The 21,792-nt window shown below is 39.7% G+C and overlaps 1 protein-coding gene across 14 annotated transcripts in view; it reads right to left on the bottom strand.

Annotated features, from left to right (window-relative positions):
* The window catches only part of cep170aa (centrosomal protein 170Aa), a 48,501-nt gene that overhangs the window by 10,341 nt on the left and 16,368 nt on the right, over nucleotides 1-21,792 (bottom strand). For 7 of the 14 annotated variants that reach the window (XM_078273348.1, XM_078273352.1, XM_078273347.1 and 4 more), the window contains 10 exons: nucleotides 16,115-16,204; nucleotides 15,271-15,396; nucleotides 14,293-14,371; nucleotides 13,994-14,052; nucleotides 13,636-13,867; nucleotides 11,505-11,642; nucleotides 7,942-8,115; nucleotides 7,139-7,450; nucleotides 2,010-2,357; nucleotides 1,318-1,607 (listed from right to left, as the gene is read on the bottom strand). In XM_078273348.1, coding sequence (XP_078129474.1) covers nucleotides 1,318-1,607; nucleotides 2,010-2,357; nucleotides 7,139-7,450; nucleotides 7,942-8,115; nucleotides 11,505-11,642; nucleotides 13,636-13,867; nucleotides 13,994-14,052; nucleotides 14,293-14,371; nucleotides 15,271-15,396; nucleotides 16,115-16,204 — 1,848 coding nt within the window. Of the gene's footprint in view, nucleotides 1-1,317; nucleotides 1,608-2,009; nucleotides 2,358-7,138; nucleotides 7,451-7,941; nucleotides 8,116-9,787; nucleotides 9,898-11,504; nucleotides 11,643-13,635; nucleotides 13,868-13,993; nucleotides 14,053-14,292; nucleotides 14,372-15,270; nucleotides 15,397-16,114; nucleotides 16,205-18,445; nucleotides 18,534-21,792 lie in introns of those variants that run through there. The other 7 variants (XM_078273356.1, XM_078273361.1, XM_078273360.1 and 4 more) reach the window with 5 other exon arrangements.

Below are 21,792 nucleotides of genomic sequence, written 5' to 3'. Positions count from 1 at the left end.
AAGTTTGTTGCTTTGCTCCTATCCGACATGTTTTCTGTGACCATAAAAGACTGCAGTGCCACAGAACAGGGGCGGAAGTAAGAAACAGATGATGGCTTTTCAGCCTCTCCGGGGCATCATTTAACAAATCAGGTCAGTGCTTGATGGAACAAGTCTCCACGGGCTATTACAGAAGCATTAGGTCTACCAATGGGACAGAGGATGGAGTGGTGGTCAAGCGAGGCAACTGAGAGATGACAGCTTTGTTTTCGTGGCAACAGCACAAACCAGTCTCAAAGGACTTGCTAACCCTAAAAGTGCCAACAAAGCAGGCAATAAAGAGACAATTAACCTTGCTCTGGTCGGTTTGTGCTTGGTCAAATTCTTCTCTTTAGAGTTACTGCAGAGTAAGTTTAAATGATGCTGTGGTCATTCGGCCCGCTACTTTTATGGTCACAAAAAAATCAAAGAAGGCAGATGTTTTTGTTTTTTTGGGGGTGATTAGAGTGATCTGAATGTAAAGACCTAACAGTAAAAAAGAAATAATAGTTCATTTGAACTTGCAAACTTAGTGTTATAGATCCATTTTTGTTAATCTCCAAAGCCCTTCTCTGGGCATGAGATTCAAAGGGAGTTGCATTATGTTGCTGTTTATAGCAAACTATAGTGGCTTTTAAGATGATTGTATTGAATAAACTCAAACGATAGAAATGTTTTATAAATTACAAATCAGACAAAATGACCCAGCTCCATGCAGTTTACAGTCTACTTAAGTCTACTCAACTACAGCCAGTTATCTAACTACATAAAGAATGTGAACAATCACAATGTGTGATTGCATTAATGTGATATTAGTAAATAGTCTTACATCCATATCATAATATGTACAGCAGTAACATTGCAACAGAATACAGAGCTGGAGGATGCAGTACAATACTACAGTGTTGTGTAGTACAGTGTATAATGTGTGTGGCTGCTCACATCTCTGGGAATGAGCTTCAAATGCAGAGCAGATGGGCTCAGCAAAGTGTTTTTTATTACAAACTGGTGGTAGTGTTTATGGAGTAAATTCATAATATAAGTGTCCTCTTTGTATAGCAACATGAAAAAAAGAGAAAATCTCTCTGTTTCTCATCTGTAGTCTATTATCTAAACTGCAAAAAGTAATCAACAGAAAATGTCCAATCTTTCAATAATTTTGGTAACATTCCAAATGCATCTCCTCGTGCCAGAATTAAGATGTTGCAGTCAGGACAAATGATTCTCATGGTTGAGGTAGAGAAACAGAAATGATGCTAAATGGTGCAGATAGTTGCTAACATCTCTGAACACTCCTACCTTGTCTATCATGCGCCTGGCCTCCTCTTCCTCTGCATTCCTGTTCTCCAGTTCGATGGTGTAGGTCCCCTTATCGCTGTGGTCGTCCTCTGCCTCCCCTCCAGCAGTTCCCCCTCCTCTCCCCACGACCGAGGCGTCCTCACTGGGGCTGGTGGGGCTGCCTGTCGCCAGCCCGGTACTGGCTGAGCTGCGACCGATACTCGGGTCCTCTGACCGCTGCTTGAGAAGGACACGTGCAGCCGTAGGGGCACCTGCAGTCACTGTAGCCGGTATCGGAGCTGGGACCTTTCCTACACGTTACAAAGTGTAGAGCAGAAATAAAGCTGTTACCCAAAACAGACGTACAGAGACAAGTGTACTGTAGTATACTGTAAACTGTAGTAACTGATTTTATCCAAAGTTCACAACTATTATTATATGTGACATCAATAGTTGGGAATGAATGACAACAGCCCCTGATTACAGGTTTACAGCGACTTCTGCAGATTTACACATAAAGTTTAGTTTAGTTTTACTTTTCATGCAAATAGAAATACTTTTAAACAAAACATGATGGAACCATTAAGTTGTCTTGGACATAATCTCATGAATTTCTCTCTCTCTCTTTAAAATCCACATTTTCTTTAAGAAACACACACGACTGTTTATAGAAGTATGTTTATCAGAAGATATTTGACATGAAGTTTCATTACCTGAGTCTGAGGCTGTAGTAGCAGAGGTGGAAATGCTGAACACCTTGGGGTGAGAGGGAGGCTGGGGAAACAGTCCCTCCCCACCAGCTCCTATCCCTTGCAGCGGTGCAGTCTGGGAAAATGAATACGACCGGCGTTTGCGATGGTTTTCCTCGTCATAGAACTCGATCATGAAGGCAGTGCGGCTGCCACTTGTTTTGGATCCGCTCACAGTTATGTTCCCCCCTCCTGCTCCCACGTGTCCGTGTGCTGCTTTTAGGCGTTCCTCGAGGGCGTGACGGCGGTTGGCAAAACGAAGGCCCAGTCCATTCTCTGAGTCACTTTGGGTGCCATCATCATGCTTGCTGCCTATCAGGACACACATAAGAGAGAACACAGTTGAGTTATTACCATTCTTAATTTTCAACAACAAATGCTTGGTGGGAAAAAATACATACACTAGTTTTCTATGACAGTATTCCACATGACATGGTATAAATACGTCAACTGAAAAACAACTGATAAATAACATTCTTAAATTCATATCATAACATGTGCACACAACAGTAACATAGTAACATACAACAGCTGTTGTGCATCCATAAATATACAATACAGCAGTATTGTAAAATGTGCAGGACAACAATGTGTGTGGCTGTTCAGATGTCTACTTAAATTAAGCAACCAAGAAGATGAAAAACAGTCCCATGTAGACCACAGCAGAGAACCACATCTTCCTGAGAGCACACCCATTGTAGATACCGTAACAAGAAACAAATGTTTGCCTACCATTAGAGCCTCAATTAACTATGAACTTTCAGCTGTGGCCTCAATCTAATCATCCAACAGTTAAAACAGACCCTAAGTTCACCATGCCTGGTTTACCTACCACATTACTGCTATTTCTACATTTTGATCAGTCGGGGTTGAATCTGCATGTCGTCTCAGTTTTGTGCGAAGGCAGTGTGCCACGCTAATCCAGATATGCCACTCACACGGTCACTGGCCCTGCCTACTACCAGTGAGAGAGAGCAACAAGGGGGAGAGGAGGAGGAGAACATGGAGGGGGAAGCAGAGTATGAAGCTGGATAAGAGTGTGTATGGTTGTGGGTGACCATCAGAAAACACTTCCACTTCACACATCTCTTTCATAACTCATCGCACAGGTTTGGATCCTGGCAAAAGCATATACCCTATCATTTTTCTCATGCTTTCTCCCAACTAATAAATGCAAAAAATAAACTGTTATAAAAATATATATTCATACTACAGCATTACTCCATCATCTAGAGTCTACATCTACCCAGCAGATTAATTAAATCAATACATTTTAGCATCCTATATAGTGTGAGCTCATATATTTACAAAATATAATGCTTATACTTTGTAACGTTTATTGGAATTCATTTAAAACCAAGTGGTGATGTTTCCTCCATGAGGAAAAGAGGACAACGTTCTTCCATGGCTGAGTGGACTATAGTGGTTTGCCTGCGGAACTGTCCAGCCATGGTGACTTTGAGTTAGTCTGATGCTCTGATGTCTTTATTTCTGGATTTATCTTTACTGTGATCTGCCCTGAACGTCAAATTATAGATAGTATGCATCTGTATTAAAGTTATGGATAATTGTTTAGATATTGCACATTGGAGAATGACAACAACAATTGGCAAGGTGCGACATTGGTCCAATGTAGACAAAGGCAATGTATCAGGGGGCACTCCAATGGCTTTATACATGAGGAACAGTTGAGTTTACTTGTCATAATTAGTACTGCTCGGCCTGATAAAGCAGTTGTATTATGTCCTCTGTAGCTGTGGAGGAGATGTCATAGTAATGTCACAGAGGGTTATCTTGATTCAGCCTTGGAAACTTGACATTTATAAAAGAAAACCTGTGTTACAAATGGGGGTGAAGAGGGTGTGGAGAAGACAGGGAAAGTCTAATTAAAGACAATATGGAGTTGCATTATTGGAACTGTAGTAGGATTCAATATTTTTGGAGCTTGACCCATACTAGGGACTAAATGTCAAGATATCTCAGGTTCTGCTGCTTTCTTTAAAAAAAGATATTAAAATGCTGAGTGCTCCTTTGGGTACTGTTTCTACATTGGGGTATCACAATAGCTCTGTAGCCTTGGGCATATTTCAGAGTCAGCTCATTTGTCACATTCCACCATCCACCTTCTCCATCTTGTCTTTTATCACTCTTTGAGATTTAATAAAGCATACATTTCATTAAAAAGAAGAACAGCATAAATGGAATGAGAGAGGAAAGCAGCAGAGCGTTACAGTAGCTTGAGCAGATCAGCAGATAAGCTGACAGAGAGAGGCAGGTCTTTCATGCTGTGTGCCCCGGACAAAGAAGCAGTTGGCAGCGCCAGAGGAGAACAGAGGTATATCTGTGAGAGTCCAGTGCTCTGCCCCGCTTGTCCCGCCATGACTCACAGGGGAGCTGGACTCTGTCTCCGCCACGGGCTACACGCACACGGACACAACTGAGCATCAGACACAAGGATGCACTTACTTTACATGCATGCACAGTCACAGACAAGCAAACATACAAGCCTAAACATACATAGAATTGTGCTGTATAAGAGCATATACTACAGTATAATATGCATACGCAATATTTAAGTTCAACCCCTATATGTTAAGCTACTACTGCAAATTAATATCAATTGTACATGAAGTACTCATCATGAATCAAAATCACAAAAGAAATAATCTTGCAATCACAACTCGCAAAACGAATCACAAAACGCACAGATTTGCAGATGTTACAATAACACAAACACAATAGTTAAAGTATAAAGATGTATCCTCAACATTGCTCCTTACAGCAAGAAGAGAAAGACTTACCTTGATGCTTACAAATCAAAAGCTTTGGCTTAGTTGCCTCCTTTCAATTTCCTCGCTAAACCTCTGCTTCTCTCTCTGCCTAGTACCTGAACGACACACCCTAAGCAGCATCACACATGCCTCTCTTCGCACATGCTACACTGCTTGTCTGCAGAACAGTGCTGAGCATGTCTCAAACACACACACATGCAACAAACAGACACAATGGATTTCAGCTACACAAATCCACATGCGAGCAGCACGTGCTTCACACACGCCCTTCGTCAGCACTGAAATGCGTTTCTCACACATGCTCCTGCAGCCTTCACACGCACGCGCGCGCGCGCACACACACACACACACACACACACACATACACACACACACACACACACAAAGAGATGTTCACTGCTAGTTTTTGCTATTTGTAAATGTATATCTGTATTGTCTCTTTCCCTGCCATCATTTGCATCACTGTTACTATAACAACTATCTACCAAAAACTGCTCTCTTCTCCGTTCGCTGCCTCCCTTTCCGCTTTCACTGCAGTCCAGGCAACAAGCCTCTCTCCCTCTCTCCTTCCTGTCTTTCTTTGTCCAATCACTTTTGCTGTTATTGCTGCAAATGCTCCTCTCAGCGTAACAGTGTGGTTCTCCCGCCTTCCACACCATCTTCCCGCTATACTTGTTTTTGCGTCACATATCCACAGCCGGCATCAATAGTTTTCTATCCAGCTGTCCACATGCCATCTATTCATCCCTCTTTGTCCTCTCCCTCTCTCTTCTCCTTCTCACTCCACCCACCTTTTCACCCCTATCTGTGTTCTACAGTTATTCTTGGTATTCCTCCCTTAACTCATGTCACAACCACAGCCCATTCCTTGCTCTTGTCTGATTCCCCTCTCTTTTTTCAGGTACTGAAATATCAAGGGCCAGCACATCAAGTATCAATCGGCCATAGCTTCAACTTGCAAAAACTGCAGTGTCTAGCAGTCAGTTAGTAACATAATCATCCATCAGCTGAGCCATTCTGTCAGCCAGTTGACATGCATGTAGTACTAACTCCATCTAATGAATTAGCTTCCCTGCCTTCCACTCCTGCGTCACAGATTTCCATTTTCATCAGCTCCTGTCTGCTGATCCTTCCCCTACACATCATAAATTGGCAAAAATGTAATTAACTCACGACCAGCATGCAGTCTACCCTAGCCTAGCTTAGCATCATCTCTTAACTGGCAGTACAAAGCCTAGCATAGCCTTGGCCTTCTCACATAACCCCCTGGCAGCAGGAGCCTACTCAGCAGTTGGCTGCTTGCAGGTAAAGGCAACAAAGAATAGCAGAGAAGCATGCAATTTACAGCCATAGTAATCTCAAACCTTACCCAAGGATACATAGCAACAAGCCCACAGAGGTAAACAGTGAAGATTTAGATGTTCATACTGACAATTAGAGCTGCGTTCAAAAATGTTCGATACCAGTACCGATACCAATACCGTGACTTTGATACCGGTTCCTGAACGATACTTTTTTCGATAGCAATTTTATAAAATCCATTTTAACTAAAAGGAATTACAACATTTCGGCACAAATCTTTTTAATTATTTTTCAGCTCATACTAAGTGAGCCCCATCTCTGTGTGTAATGTAGAGATTTTCCTGTGTGTCTCTACGATATGTTAGACAGCCAATCACCAGCAGTATTAGATCTTGGTAGACGCATGCTGCATGCTTATTGGCTCACCGATGCTGATTAGATTTACTCCTAAGGTATTGAAATTGGGGATTGAATGACGAGGCATTTTTCGATACTCGATAGTAAAGAAGCAATTCGGTCGGTGCCTAAAAAGTATTGAATTCAGTACCCAGCCCTACTGACAATGCAAAAGAAAAAATCCAACCAAAAGCCACATTTAAAGCTCTTGTAGTCAGACATGCCATAAAGGAGTGTATCAGTAGAGTATGTGCTCCTCACTGGATAATACTGTATGTCAGTAAATGGTGAAAAGTGAAAACCAATGTACTATGCTACTCATGTAAAGCCTTGTTATTGGATGTCAAAGCAGTAGATAGGGGTTTAAATGTTTCTATCTGCTAGCTGCTAATCCCCTGGCTTGGCTGCTCCTAACAAAGAATAACCCAGTCTTCACGTAGTATAGGAAGAGACAAATAGAAAATTGAGACAGTGTAAATAAGAATCTTCCGTGAGAGAAAGGAGGGAAGAAGAAACTACAAGGAAGAAGTAGAGAACCAGAAAACAAACAGTACAACAAAACATTTACACAATCCACACACAGAAATGTTAACAGAATACAACCTTCACCTTTTAGCCTTTTGAGATGAACTGGCACATCGCTCTTGATGCTCTTGCTGTCGTCCTCCGTTGACTCACTGCGCACAAGAGTGGGGTCGTTCTGGGCCAGCCAATCAGCCACCTTGCTCTCTGATGCCATCATAGCGGCTTGCAGTGTGCTCAAGTCCCTCCCTCCTGCTCCTGCACTTCCTGCTCCACTCTTTTTGGAGCGAGATCTGTGGTGGTCGGGTGTGAACTTTGACACATGGTCTTTAATAGTGACTTTCCCTGGAGAAGTGTTGTCAAACTCTATGGTGAAGGAGGCGTGACCTTGAGCTGTGGAGCAGGCATTGCAGTTTTGCTACTGTCAGTGAGTGTCAGACAGTAAGTATTACTAACTATAGTGATTCTGGGTGAAGCACAAACAATTATGTATGACTCTGACTACTTGGTATAATCTAATTATGGAAATATACATTTATTGTATTTTTATCCAAATGTGATGACATCAGCTGACAGCTTCTGTTGCAGAATGATTGCTACTTGGTTTATGCTAGACAAACAGTGGCCACTTCCTGTTTTCTGTTTCTGATTATAACACATTTCTCACAAAGGCCAACTTGATAGGACTCAAATGTTCACAATCATTATACTGTGAATATACAAATTGTACCAATGTCACAAATTAATGTAGTAGTGGTTTACTATCTGTAGTTCTTAACTGTTAACACAGACACTATAACCTTACATCCCCTTCAAACTCTCAAAGAGATCACTTTTATTTACCATATATCAGAATAAATTAAATTGTAAATTGTATACTTCACCTGCATTGGTGTGAGTGGTGGTGTCCTCTGTGTCCTTGGTGGGAATCTCATGGATGCCGTTATTGCTGATGTGACCCTCCTTGGTAGGCATCTCAAAGTAACTGGAATCATGGGCGGTGGCCGCATGAAGGCCGTCCTCTTTAGCTTTCTCCCCTCGACGTGCCTCTTTGCTGTCTGAGGTTAAAAAGCACATAAAGATGTTACTGTGGTTAATGATTTAAAATGAGCAACATTTTTATAAACGTGATGCTCAGATCAATCTTTCAATCATTCTTACAACTTAAAAGTTGTCATTAGAACAATTTTCATCAGTTCAGTTCATTTTCACTGATATTGTACAGGAGGGGATGCAGTCCGTCATAGCTTCTATCTAAATATTTAACATTTAATACTTTAATAAAATAACATACGATGCTTCAATGTCACAGTGAGAGATGAATAATAGGATTAATTATCAAAAGTTATAAGAGAAAGGTCAAGCTAGGCCAACAATGGACCAATTCAATCATAGTCCCCTATTCAGCAAGTGGGTCTCACCATTTATCAGAATTACTGTCTCCTTCTGGGGGAGGATGCAGCCCTATAAACTACTACAAAGACATGCACACGAGTTCTGTCTCTGTCTGTCTCTTATATAGACATACATACACACAAACACACACAAGTCATATAAGTCACTCAGGATAAGAATTGCTAGTGCAGCTCTTTGGGGGACTCTCAATATGGAGCACTTAATTTTCTCATCTGTTCATATTAACAAACAGAGCCTCTGCTGGATCTTAATATGATAAATGATACTTTCAGAAATTAGAGGGGCCATCTGCTTCATGTTGGGGAGCAAATGTAGGAACATATGGCAATTGGCAAAAGAAACAAGATGCAGAAGTGTACTTTGCAGAATACAATAACAATAAACAAAGTGAGTGAATTTCTCATAAATAATATATTCTATAAATATGATGGTGCCGTTTAAGGAAGTGACAAACTGAATTCTATGGACTCGTCTTTGAAACAAGATCTGTGGTTGCCAGCATAAGCTGCTCTGCAAGTTTAGGAAGATTTACAACATGGATTTAAAGTTAATGCATATATTAGGATCTTGAGAGCAAATATGTTGAATGATGCTTGAGATCCAATGACCTAACTGATAATGAAGTACCATGCAAACAAGACAAGTTAAAAATAAACATGTAAAGCAGACAGTATTAAGTACTGTATCTCCATTTGCTCCTTTCTTGAAATTATGAAGAACTGACTAAACTTCCTGTATCTCACACATGTTAATAAATAAGTGTGAATACTATCAGAGTTTCCACTGATGTCACCATAAATCACATGGCTTGTCTGGGATGCATCTAGTAATTTCTGTGAAGTTAAGCATTTCATGAAAGAGTTTAATGCCATTCATGTAAAGACCATACAGTTTAAACAAATGCTGACTGTGCTGCAGGATTTCTTTTTTGTTGGCATACAATAAACGTGCAAAACCTAGGCTTTATAGAATCAGCTTTAATGTTTTTCCCATTAAAGACTACTATATACATAGATAAAGATGGCAACAGATTCAGCATTACAGATTACTGACCCTGGAATATATGGCCAATCAACACACTAACAAAAGGCATCTCCTGTTTGACAGACTTTAAATAACAGTGGCAAAACGGTTTATAACCTGCAATGCTTCTGACTTTTCATTTTACATTCTAATGAACAACTAATGTAAGAGCTACAGAGAGTTAACTGAGCAAATACTTCTTAAAAGAGCCACAGGTAATTGATTCAAATCGACAGCCCTTTACCAGCTCCATTAGCTGAAGTAAGTAGTGGATTTGAGAGTAATACTTACCGGAGAATTAGAGTGGTTAGCTAATGATCGCTGTAGTACTGGAGTGAGAGAGAGGTCTGTTTGAATGCTGTGTGCATGAGTGTGTTTGTGTGTGTTGGTAGGAATGGGGGAGCTTGTGCAATGGCGTAACTCAATCAGCTTGAGTGACAATAAGGAAGGGGGTAGGGGCTCTGACAACACAGCCTATTCACTGGGAAGGAGAAAAGGACAAACACTGAACTTAACTGACGTTCACATGCATGCAACAAAAAACACACTCAAACAAAATCGCTTCCTTCCCCACATCTCTCTTTCACTTCCACTCCCCTGCTACTGTATATCTGATGTTAACAATTTGTTAAAGCAGATAAAGAGGTCGTGCTCACACCTTTTCTTTTAAAGATATGTACACTGATTAGATCTGCTTTTGATGCTGAGATCCATGTAACCTACATAAATACACTGTGGTGTATTTCAGAAATAGTTATAGAAGAAGTCTGACTTGGCAATTCCTATGTGGTGTTAAGTAAACAAAGCTGTGTGCCATGTTTCACAATATTAAGAGAAACATGATATGGCTACAGTGATAGACAATAAGATATTTACATATATTGGTTATCAACAAATCCAACATCAAAACATTCATTCAGGACTTCAAAAAATGCAACGCTCCAAGAGGGCAAAATGCCTTCCACTCACCCACTTCCATGACTGAAGTAGCTAATCCCATTCGCCTAATTTTGCCAAATCCACAGCAAAATCTGCATGGTTTAACACAGAAATTATTTCTAACCGATTGTTAAAAGAGCTGAAAAAAAGTATTCCTTCTCTGGCTGGCAAAGCCGCTCCCAGACTATCCATCCAGATGTGGCGAGAGATTTAAGGATGCTTCAGTCTGGACCAGTGTTTGTTTATGATTAACCTCCCCCCACTCCTTCTGACTGCTCTGGTACACACAAACCAGACTGGCACAGACTGATTTTGTATCGCTGAGCTGTTTTACTATTGGCATAGCCTCTAATCCTGTTACTCTGACTATCCAGCACCAGTTAACAGGATCCCCCCAGTCCAACGGTCACTACTGTATACACGCATATATTGTAGGCAAACAGACATACACAGGCTCTGAAAAAGCCTTTGTGTGCAGTTATACATGCATTGTTACACACACAAACACAGTCTGGCTGGCCATTACACTTTCAACACAGAGCCAATAAACTGAGCTAGAGGGCATTAAGATCAAGCTACTGTTTCACTTATAGCATACAGTAATATATTCCTACCGCAAAGTAAAACAAAATTCTTTTTGCTGAAAATACAAAGACGTGAAATGGAATTTGGAACTTTCCACACAAACTACTGCAAATATGGTGTGATGAAGTGTACTGATTCATCACACCATACATACTGTAGCTACAATAAAATTAAACACTTCAGTATTACATCACATTCTGTATGAAATCTGCATTTTGTGGTTCATATATGAACTTTATAATTATCTTTTTTACAACATTTAACTCTTTACAACAATTAACTTTCTACTTTATGTGCAGTGTAAACTTCTCTTATCCTGTACAAACTATTAAAAAAACGGTCAAATGTGACAGATACAGATGCATTTGACAATCAACCAGCTTTCTTTCATTTACACCCCTGATGTATCATCATTTTTTTGCATTGCATGTTTGAAGTGTAGTGATGACGGTAGTTAGAAGGTAAAAATACGAATACCTCCTACCTGAAATGGAGCTGTCATGTTTTTTGCTGGATGACTTGGTTTCCTGTTTGAAGGAGTTCTCATCATCTGCATCCCCATCCCCCCACCAAGACGGCTGACCGTACAGGGGGGTCCCACGAGGCAGAGCTGTAATATCCCCTGAAACAGATGCACAGATGCAGACATTTTAATGTAGCTTTAACTGAGGCCTGTCAAATTTAAACTGTTTATTACGCATTTCGCATACTCTGGTCCTGTCAACATAAGGCTGTTTATTGTATCAGGATGACACAAAGTGAACCCAGCTGCTCTGTGTATAAGTGTGTGTTGGTGCATTAATTCCCCTCTAGTTGGGTTTTGCACCACTGACCTATTTTCAGAACTTTAGCCAGCAGGATGGACACACACACACTCTCTCTCTCTCTCTCTCTCTCTCTCTCTCTCTGACAAACACACAGTTCAAATGAAAGAGGGACTTTCTGTTTGCCTTTCTGCCCCCATTAGAATGAAAGCTGACATGGGACGAACATCCTGCAGTACTTTTTTTTTTTAACTGGACAGCACAGTAGAGAAGAGACAGGAAACATAGTTGAGAGAGAGAAGGGAAAGACATGCAACAAAGGTCTCCAGCTGGATTTGAATCAGTGATGTTGCAGCTTAGGAAGTCTCCTCATGTGTTGACTTCTTCCTGCTTGATCCATTTCCTTTACCTTAATTTCCTTTAAGTACCACTTATCCTGAGCTATTTTAACTTGTTGTTTAATCACAGTATACTATATGCAGGTAATTATGGATGCTGTGTGCCAAATTGCATGCAGTTAGAAAGAGGCCTTCTATATAATAGCTAATGAATGTATGCTCACTATGAGGTATAATATCTGGGTGAGGCCTGGTATTACAGTAGTAACACTGCAGGATTACATCCACAGAACCACAGAGAGGGTGTCATTAAAAACATAAGCAGCAGATGGAGAGACATGAAACACCGTATGTGCATGCTTGTTTTCCAAATGTGCAAATGTACGTGAATGCTACTGCATGTTAAGAAAAGTAGTGCCGCTGACATATGGGTTTGCATTATGCAGGCACTCTGACCCTGTTACTGCTTAATCTGTGCAATAACACAAGCCCCATGTGGCCTTGTTTCAACATCTGAAGCTTAACCAGGACTGGTGCTAGCACCCCATCCTGGTCAGTGATGTCAATTAAAAGGGAAATCCTTAGACCTAAACTGCCTTTATGTTGAAACAGTGTGACTGCATGTTGGTGGTGGTCAAAGCCCTTTCCCTGGTGACCACGTCCACCCCCTACTGGCCTGAAATAAAAACCCACCACAGTTAATATTACAACACTGAAAATGTGTTTCTACAGGATAAATTTGCCCCCCCACCCTGCTTAAACACAGCTTAAAAGAACATATGTGATGTAAATTGTAATGTTGTGTGTTGTACAAATGTGGACCATGAAATGTATCCACATACTAATCTGAATTTTGAGGAAAGAGTGTAAACAGTAGACCAAATCAACACAGCAAATTTCCTTAATTAAAAAATATTAGGTACTAACAATGCACGACAGACACTAATGAAGCTCAGCGTAAATTCTTTCAGGAAGATTTCCAAACTTCATAACCTCTCTCTATCTTCCTAAAACTGATCAGCTGGTTCGAGGCGTTCACTTTTCAGTTAAACCAATCAGAATTGGCCATGAATTTCAAGAGCCAACCACAGCATTACATCCCTGCTTTAAATCTGTTCCTCTCTGGTGCTGTCAGCTGTCATCTCAGGCAAAGAGTGCAACCCTCCTCCTCCCCTTCCACCTCCAGTCATCATCACCCATGGCACCCTGGGTCTTCCTCCACTAGACCGCTCCCATCGACTCCTTCGCTCCAGTCTTCGGGCTCCTTCACCACCACCACCAGTGTCTAGACTCCATCGGGGGGATATGTCTTGGCTTCTCTACCCCTTTAAAAGTTATTTTATAACAATGGAGTCTAATCTCCAAAGACTCTGTACAGTTCATATAAGTATATATACAAATAAACCTTTGCATATCTGCAATGAAGTCTCTCCTGATTGAAATAAGCTACAATTTCTAAGACGGCTTCAAATGTCTTATATTGTCTCAATTTCCTCTAAAATCTGTCTCTCACCTCCTATCCTCTCCTCTGCTTTGTGAGTGTCCAAAGGTTTAGCTGGTGGCTCTTCGGAGGAAGTGACCCCATCTGTTGCTTTACTCTCTGTTGGCCTTGCGGTGCTGCTACTGGGGGACTTCAGAGTCTTTGTTGGGGTCTTAGAGGGGGACTTGCTTGTGGTTTTGGTGGTAGTGGTTTCACTGTTGGACGGTTTCTTGCTGAGCTGGAGGCCGCTGGTGAACTTTTCATGCTTAAGAGAGGTAAAGAAAAGAAAAAAATACTTTGTGATTTAAGTAGTATTATACAACTGTGTATCATGGTGAACATTGATACTTGACAGTGTTTGTTAGGGCACAGCTTGTGTGTGTGATCCTACCTTTAGAGCCTCCTCAGGCACAGTGAGCTCTCCTCTCACCACCGTGAACAGGTTGGTATGTGAGACGGACAGGTTAAGGAAATACTGGTCACAATAGCACATTATGATATATGCCCACACACACACACACACACACACACACACACACACACACACACACACACACACACACACTTCATACACAGATGCATGAAACCATTTACTGTAAATTCTACTATCTTCAAATAGTACAGTAAAACATTTGGCATGTTGGTAATAACTAATATAATAATTAAAAGATCAGAAAAGTGAAAGGATATCATATCCAAACCTCAGCTTGTCCTCCAACTTCAGAGTGATGTACATCTGCTCCTGGATGCGGACATCATTTACAAAGGTCTGCAGGGGGAAGGAAAAGGCAAGACAAAAACCAAGATTTAAATTAAAAGTAACAATAAAGAAGATATCACCACAAACAGACATCTGCTTAAGCTGGTTCACAGTTGTGTCACGCATGGGAGCGTCTGTGCGTGTGTGCAAGTGGAAATTAGGGTTGAAGCTAACAATTATGTTCATCATCGATTAATCTGCTAATTATTTTCTAAGTTAATTGTTTTGTCTATTAGATAGAAAATATGAAAACAAATGCCAATAATAGTTTCAACAGTTTTCCACAGCAACATTTTAACATGTTTTTTTTTGTCAAGTCCAGACCCCAAAGATAGTATATTCAAATATATGACCCAAAAAGCAAATACTTACAATTGAGAAGCTGGAAGAAGTGGGCATTTTTGCTTGAAAAAAATAAATATCAACTCTTGCTTAAATGTTAGTCAGATATTTTTTCCTGGTTTCAGGGTTTTTGAAGCTGTAACAGTAAAAGAAACTCTTGCTGCCAGACACTTGGGACCACATGTGAGTTTAATATTACTGGGTAAGGTTCTAATATGCATGACGCCATGTTGAACAGTTGAATCAGCTGCTGCTGGAAGGTCTTGAAAGAAGTCTGCACTAAAGGCCTAGGCATGACAATTCGCATCTTTCCCTTGCTGTTTTCTTTCCTATCTCTTCCTTTCCCCCATTTCACCCCTCCTTCTACTACTGTATGCAGCTCTGAGATAGATCAGGTTTCACTGAACTGCAAATGAAATTCTATCATACGTGCACTGCTGTTGCAATAAAACATTCCAGTCTTCTCTCTAGTGAGATGAGTTCATGACAGCTTTACAAACCAGCAATGAAACACCTCCAGTAAGACAGTAAATGGTGGCACTGCCCAAACACAGCTTTTTACTCACCATTGTGGCAAATCTGTATATATCCACTGACTCAGCAGGAGAAAACATCCTCTGAATCCAGCCAAAGAAGCTGGTGGTTAATGACACAGCAGGAAGTGGCTCTGACTCTGGCTTCCTGTCTGAGAGCTGGAGAGGATGTCAGGGAGGTTCTGCATATGTGTCCAATCTGGTGGGCTATGACTGAGTGCTAATCACTACACATGACTAACAGCATGTGGCAACAGTAAACATTTGTGTTTCTTAAGGTTATGATACAGAATTACCTTTAAAGTTACATATATACAGTATGTTTGGATTTATTATGTATTATGTTATGTACAGCGATGAAATGTATAGTGTACATTTGTATCCTTTATTCCCCAGCCAGCTTAATCTACATCAGCTTCAGTCAATCATTTACTACATTTCCCAAAATACCTTTTACATCCAACAGAGACCTCTACACACTGAATTCCAACACTGATTTTTTTTAGTTGCCCTTTGTTTATATTTAGATCAAAGATTGTGCCCTAAAATTGTGATTTGCATAATTAGGATTAGATTCCTATTGACCTCAGCCCTGATACAAATCCTCATTGACAGGTAGATTGATTAGCAGTGGTAAAATAGAAGGTCCTATTGACTGCCAGAAAACAAGTTAACCTCTGACCCTTCAGGACCTCTACTTGTTTTTTTTCTTCTCTATCTCTTGATTTCTCTCTATCTTTGCAATCCCTATCCATCTCCCTCTAAAGCCCCTTCAGCTGGTTGAACTCATTCTCTTATCTCTTCCAATTTGTTCTTTCTTGTCATTTTATCTGTCCTAACCTCTCTCTGTTTTGCATATTTCTATTTGCGTACTCACCCCATTCAGGCTGCCCAGGTCCTTGACCTTGTGTTCGTCTGTCCCAGCCTCGTAGTTGATGACTGCATGCTGTTTATCCACGCTGCGGGACTTCAAACAAAAACATACACAAACATGAAGGATTAACCCAGAGGTAACTTTTCATCTGTGCTGCTCTTCTTCAAAATGTCTTCACAATGCTTATGTGGGCACCTGTGCTATAACTATAATAAAATAGCAACGTTTTCTTACACAAACCATTGGAGGACTGAGTGTGACTGGAGCAGACTGTGCTGTTACATCTTTGCAGAGGTATGAGCATCCAATGTCAAGAATGTATTTCTGATACTGAGCCTCAATGTTACTATGTATGATATCTACAAGTATATCAACTAGAAGCCTTATCAGCAGGTATTTCAATGTCTCTAACACTGCACACAACGTACACCTTCACAGCTGCACGCACGCACGCACGCACACACACACACACACACACACACACACACACACACACACACACACACACACACACACACACACACACACACACACACACACACACACACAAAAGGAGAACAGGGGAGCAATGAAGGACTGGAGGTGAAGGTATTGATTTTTCTGCGTTCAGGTGTTTTGAGCCTAAATAGTTTCCAGTACAAACACTGCAACCTTCTGTATGGTGAAAAAAAAGGATGATGTTAGCCTCAGATAGAAATGTATTATGGAATTTGGCAAATATCCCTCTCATGTAACAATGTCACATATTCCAAAACATATCTAGATTTAGGCTATGCATTGAAATTGACTGATGAGCAAATTGCTGCAGTCTCCAAATGTCTGTTAGAACGCCCTTCAGACAAGGCGCTTGAATAAAATACAAGAAACAAAGTGACACCTTGTCCTGAAACTATTTGCTTTTATAATGGCATTTAGCAGATCCTATTTAATTTTGGTGATTTCTGCTGTGTGTGCTGTGTTTGCAGCTGCTTGCCTGATGTTTCAGTGTACGGTACATTTCTCAGTGATAAGCTCATTATTTGGAGTGACTGCATTTAAAATGTCAGCTTTCATTTTTTCCAACGGTGGCCAAACACAGTAATAATATCTGATTGAGGAGTGAATATGTATTAACACAAGTCCGTCTAACAAATCCATTAACTGTGCTAAGCCACTTTGTCTCATTCCTGAATCACACACTTTTAACAGCATGGGAGTGAAAATAAATAAGATCAAAACCAGAATGTAAGTAAATTTGCACAGTGAGATTTAGGCAAGAATAACTTATTATTGTGCTGAAGTCAATGACATGATTCTGGGAGCTGGATCTCAAATAAATTCATATATGAATCTTTCCTATAACCTAATTGCAGACAACTGGACTGCATCCTCATGCTGAAATAAAAATTGAAGAAAATGGCTGAAGTGTTGGCCAAGGCAAGCAACTCCAACCGTCAAACAGATTACGTTAGTGAGATTAGGCTAGATCAAACAGGATAGAAACGAACTGAGCGGCTTGTTGTACCTCACACCGCAGGATAGAGCAGACTCATGCTGTATGCTGCAGTGCTGACCAACAAAATGTGTGCAAAGACACTTAGAATACAGATGTGGAGTAGCTCGACATAATATAAAAAAGTGAGCAAAGTAAATAAATCTGAAGTGAAAATGAAGTGTTCAAAATGAGCAGATACAGAAAATTTCCCAAAAAGCTTTAAGGAGTTAACACATATTAATCTTGTAAAGAGAGTGAAAGAGAAATGCACTAAATAATAACAAGAAGAGGAAGAGATAAAGACATGAGGCAAATTTGAATCATCAAGGAAACAAGAAAACAAACACACGCAGATGAGTTGAGCTACGAGCCAGAGGTTATAAGAGAGACAGATAAAGTCCTACAGGTTTTTTTTTTATTGCTTAAGCACTATTTGAAAACAGGGACCGTTTTTTTAAAAACTAAACACAATTAGCACAACCAATTCAAAATTAATTAATTCAGTTTGAACCAGTTTCACACTGCTGTTGCTAACCTAAAACACTTTTAGCAATTATACTTGTAAATGAAGTACACATAGGATGTGCAAATATACTGTACAATAAGTTCCCCAAACACTACAAAAGACCAATGCTGCAGAATGAGGAAAATATAATTTCCTCATATATAAATTTCTCTCCATACCCAAATCAGTCAGCATGGAGAATTACAACAAAACATGGCCCAGTTTTCATGCTACAGTACTACAGTAGAGTGCATAACATTGTTAGCTCAGCAAACAACAGACAAACATAAAATACTGTATCCAGTACAGGTTACAATTACAGTGAAAAAAAAGAAAAAGAAAGTATTACACTTACCTGCTGCATTTTTTGTGTTCTTAAACCTGAATGGTGTGTCTACAATTAAACAATCATATGTTTGCGCACCTGATGGCTGTGTTACCACACCTATTGGCTCATAGGTGTGGTAATTTGAGTGCGTTGGAATTGCAAGGAAGTGACATCATGATATACTTCTGTGTTTAATGTATACAAGTGTGTTTAATGTTTCGCAAATCACTGTGTGTATTGTTTTGCAAACAATGTGAGGCTGACATTGTGCTTATAGCGGTGCACATCTTTAGTGTAAGATTTTGATAATTGTGTAATACTTTTGATTTCAGTGTGTAAGCAACTGGCAAAAACTGTAATAGCCTCACTGACTATTTATAAGATTCAGATTGGCATTATGCAGACTGTTTCTGTACATATTACACTCCTTCTCTTTTTCAATATCTCAATAAGTATCAGTAAGTAACAGTGCAATAATTCTCTGACATACAATCATTTGAAGTTTAATATTCTGTTTGTGTGTGTGTGTGTGTGTGTGTGTGTGTGTGTGTGTGTGTGTGTGTGTGTGTGTGTGTGTGTGTTTTATTTGGTGCATGACACAAGCAGCCCTTAACCTTTCGCCATGTGATGAGGCCTTGGCTCATTAAAGCAGTCACATGGGGGACAACTGTAAGCAGCTATACAAAGTGGCACACAAAAACCAAAAGAAATTCCTCAATTTGGAAGATTTCTCTTATCTTTCTATCATTCCAAAGACATCACAAGGGTATGAATACCAGAACACACACACACACACACACACACACACACACACACACACACACACACACACACACACACACACACACACACACACACACACACACACACACACACACACAGGAGCAGTAGACCCTCAGGTCATTGGAGACATATTAGAGGAAGTATTTGAAACAAAAAAAAAAAACAGATCTCTTACAACTCGACATGCTTCTGTAAATGACCCTTATTACTTGTCGCTTGAAGTTTCCTCATCAAAGAACACGACTGTGAGAGGATTTAGGCCAGAAGGAAAACTAATACCAACTCTGCAATTAGCAAACTGAAAGGTCAACTCTATAACTGTGAAGTGTTGTCGTAAATGAAGAAGTATTGAAAGTTCATTCTAGAGGTGCCACAATGAATCGATTAATCAATTAGTTGTAAACTATTAAATTAATCGCCAACTATTTTGATAATCGATTAATCAGTTTGAGTCATTTTTGTATTAAAAACAAATAAGATTTCTCTGATTCCAGCTTCTTAAATGTGAATATTTTCTAGTTTCTTCTCTCCTCTGTGACAGTAAACTGAATATCTTTGAGTTTTGGACAAAACAAGACATCATCTTAGGCTTTGGGAAACACTGATCCACATTTTTCACCATGTTTTTACATTTTTATAGATCAAACAACTAATTGATTAATCGAGAAAATAATCAACGGATTAATCGACTATGAAAATAATCGTTAGTTGCAGCCCTAGTTCATTCTTGACCTTGGAGACATTGGTTAACTAAACTAACTCACCACAAGAAAAAAGGACCCCATAGAGAACACAAGAAGTCCTATAATCAAAAAAGTGCAAATGCGAGCACCTCTGCAACTCTATGACAACTGGAGATTGTGTGATATGATCAAAAGCTCCAGAACAGCAAGTTTTATGTATGCAAGTTCCTGTCTTAGTGACACTTGTAGGGCACAGAGAAGTTGTGTTTCAGTATATTTCCATGTCCTCTTTCAGACTGTGTGAGCAACATCATTAATAGACTTACCGGAAACATAGGAACATCAACATATAAAACCCTATTACCTAATAGTTTTTCTGTGTCTATTCATAAAATTCAGACTCTAAAACCACCGAATAATACTATAGGAAATTGTTTGTTTTGAATATATTTAGCCTGATAAATATGCAGCCCTACATAAGGTTTTAAATCGAAATAAATAAATAAAACTAGGTTCTACCACACAGACTATTTTAAGGCTTCTAAACTGTTTCACAGATGATCAGCTTAAAGTTACTTTGCAGGGTGAAGCCAATTTCTAAATTGAAAATGAAAGTTTTGAGTAAAAAAGGTCACCATACTGTGCACTTGGATTAAAAATAAATGGGACTTTTATTTATTTTAGAATTCTGTTTTACAGAATAAATACAGCACAAACAATAATGGGCTGTCCTTCCCTGGAAGACATTGCCAGCATTTGTTACCTTAGCAGAGCCTCAACCATCACCAAAGACTTTACTCACCTATATACCACTACACCACCTATTTGACTTGCTTCCCTCTTGGAAGCGCTACAGATCACTCAAAACCTGGACTAACAGACTCAAACAGCTTTTTCCCCACAGCTATCAGAACTCTGAACGGACAAAAACCCATGTTTTTAAACCAGTGTCCAATATTCTTCATGTGCAATTTCTCAATGCAGTTTTTAACAACTTAATTGTATCTATTTATTTATTATCGTGTGTAATGTATGAATGAATGTGTGGAGAGAATGTGTTTCTTTTGTTTAACTAGCGGCACCTTACAGGAGTAGCACTCTGAATTACGTTGTAAGTTTTTAATGATACAATGACAATAAAGGCTATTCTACTACTATTATCTATTATACTGTTTATGCTCCAGCCTCTTCAACCCAGAAAGCCCATAAGGCATAGAGCATGATTTATTGATGACTTATTTTAGCTAACGATAATTCTACAATTAAAAAAATATTTTAACATGTTTACTAAGTGTTGTACAGAAAACAGAAACTTAGAAATAAATCTAATTTAATGTGGTATTATTAGCCACAGTGATTTTATAAGATAGAGAGGCCAATCTGAAAAGTGAGGCTAATTTCCAACAACACAGCAAAAATTTATAAATATCAGTGAGGGTCCTGAATGTCTTCCTGACAGTCAGACTCTTACACAGACACTGGTACCAGTAAAAACTTCTCTCAACATGTAGTCATTTTCTCATAACAGAGAATGCACCTTTTACCCACTACAACCGACTCAGTCAGATAAGATCTAACTCAGGAGGTATCTGCCCCACTTTCTATTAATAGTGCAGTGACCAGAGGTACACATGAGCATACACATGGGCTTGATGTATGTACAGCTGCACAGATAATCAGTCAGAACACACACACACACACACACACACACACACACACACACACACACACACACACACACACACACAAGATAACATACTGTATAAACATGTCCTGCTACTGTACAAGCAACAGCATGAGCATTGAGGGCTCATTTGTAGTGTGCTCAGTCATACTCAGTAAACATTTAGCTTATGAAACAGACTGCTGTGAGGTCAGCAGGTTATTTATATCACTGAGAAAAACCCC

This window comes from Sander vitreus, chromosome 17 (assembly GCF_031162955.1).
Source record: "Sander vitreus isolate 19-12246 chromosome 17, sanVit1, whole genome shotgun sequence".
Taxonomy (NCBI): Eukaryota; Metazoa; Chordata; class Actinopteri; order Perciformes; family Percidae; genus Sander; species Sander vitreus.
Note: the sequence above shows the minus strand (reverse complement) of the source record. Positions and strands in the feature narration are given on the sequence as shown.